Raw genomic sequence first — 737 nt, 5'->3', positions numbered from 1 at the left:
CTGGGGAAGCTGGGAGTTCCTCCTCTCCTCTGCCAAGCCTTCCTCCTGCCTGCAGAACTCAGGTTGCCTCTCGATTCTCCTTTCCCTGCATTAGATTGACTTGATGACAGAGAAATGGGTTGTTCTTGCCTCTGTGGAGGTTCTTCTGCGATTTCCTCTGAAGCCAGGAGAGGATCTCACCGCCCGCTGTGTCTCGAATGAAAAATGTCAGGCTTTAGTGGACCGGCCCCCCACAATTTCACAAAGATGTGAATACCAAGAGGGGAGGTAAGACAAATATAGGGAGTAAGGATGGGATGGTCAAGCACAGTGTGGGCTCAAGGATTCTGCTGGACATACCTGGGGGCGTCCATCTTGCATGGCCCCCCACGACATGGGCTGTGATGTGTGCGATGCCTGGCGTGAACGTGTCAGCGTCGCAGGATCCTCAGACGGCTGGTCCTGGCTTGGCTTTGTGCCTGCCTCTGTGTGAAGTGTGGCATGTGGTCACAGGGGTCTCATGTGAAACGTCACAAGTGTCCATAGGTTGAGTATGAAAGCTTTGCAAAGCTTTGAGCTTCTGGTAGGTTTTCAGAGTGAGAAATCATTTTGTGAAAATGGTGGGTTTTCTGGAAAAAAAATCACTAGTTGTTAGCTATTTATCTCTTGGCTTTGATTAATATTGTCAGAGGGTTTCAGCTCTCAGGTACTGACTGCACACAAACTCAGAGCCCAGAAAACTTTTTTTTTTTTTTTTT

General features: G+C 48.8%; 1 protein-coding gene across 1 annotated transcript in view; it reads left to right on the top strand.

Annotated features, from left to right (window-relative positions):
• The first annotated feature begins 373 nt into the window (after positions 1–373).
• LOC105514828 (protein FAM90A27P-like) overlaps positions 374–737 on the top strand; it is an 11,531-nt gene continuing 11,167 nt past the window's right edge. Inside the window, exon 1 of the mRNA XM_011946488.1 lies at positions 374–466. Within this exon, the coding sequence (XP_011801878.1) occupies positions 374–466 (93 nt within the window). The remainder of the gene's footprint in view (positions 467–737) is intronic.

Source organism: Colobus angolensis, unplaced genomic scaffold, assembly GCF_000951035.1.
Source record: "Colobus angolensis palliatus isolate OR3802 unplaced genomic scaffold, Cang.pa_1.0 Scaffold25, whole genome shotgun sequence".
Lineage (NCBI taxonomy): Eukaryota > Metazoa > Chordata > Mammalia > Primates > Cercopithecidae > Colobus > Colobus angolensis.
This window is presented reverse-complemented; position numbering and strand designations above follow the sequence as displayed.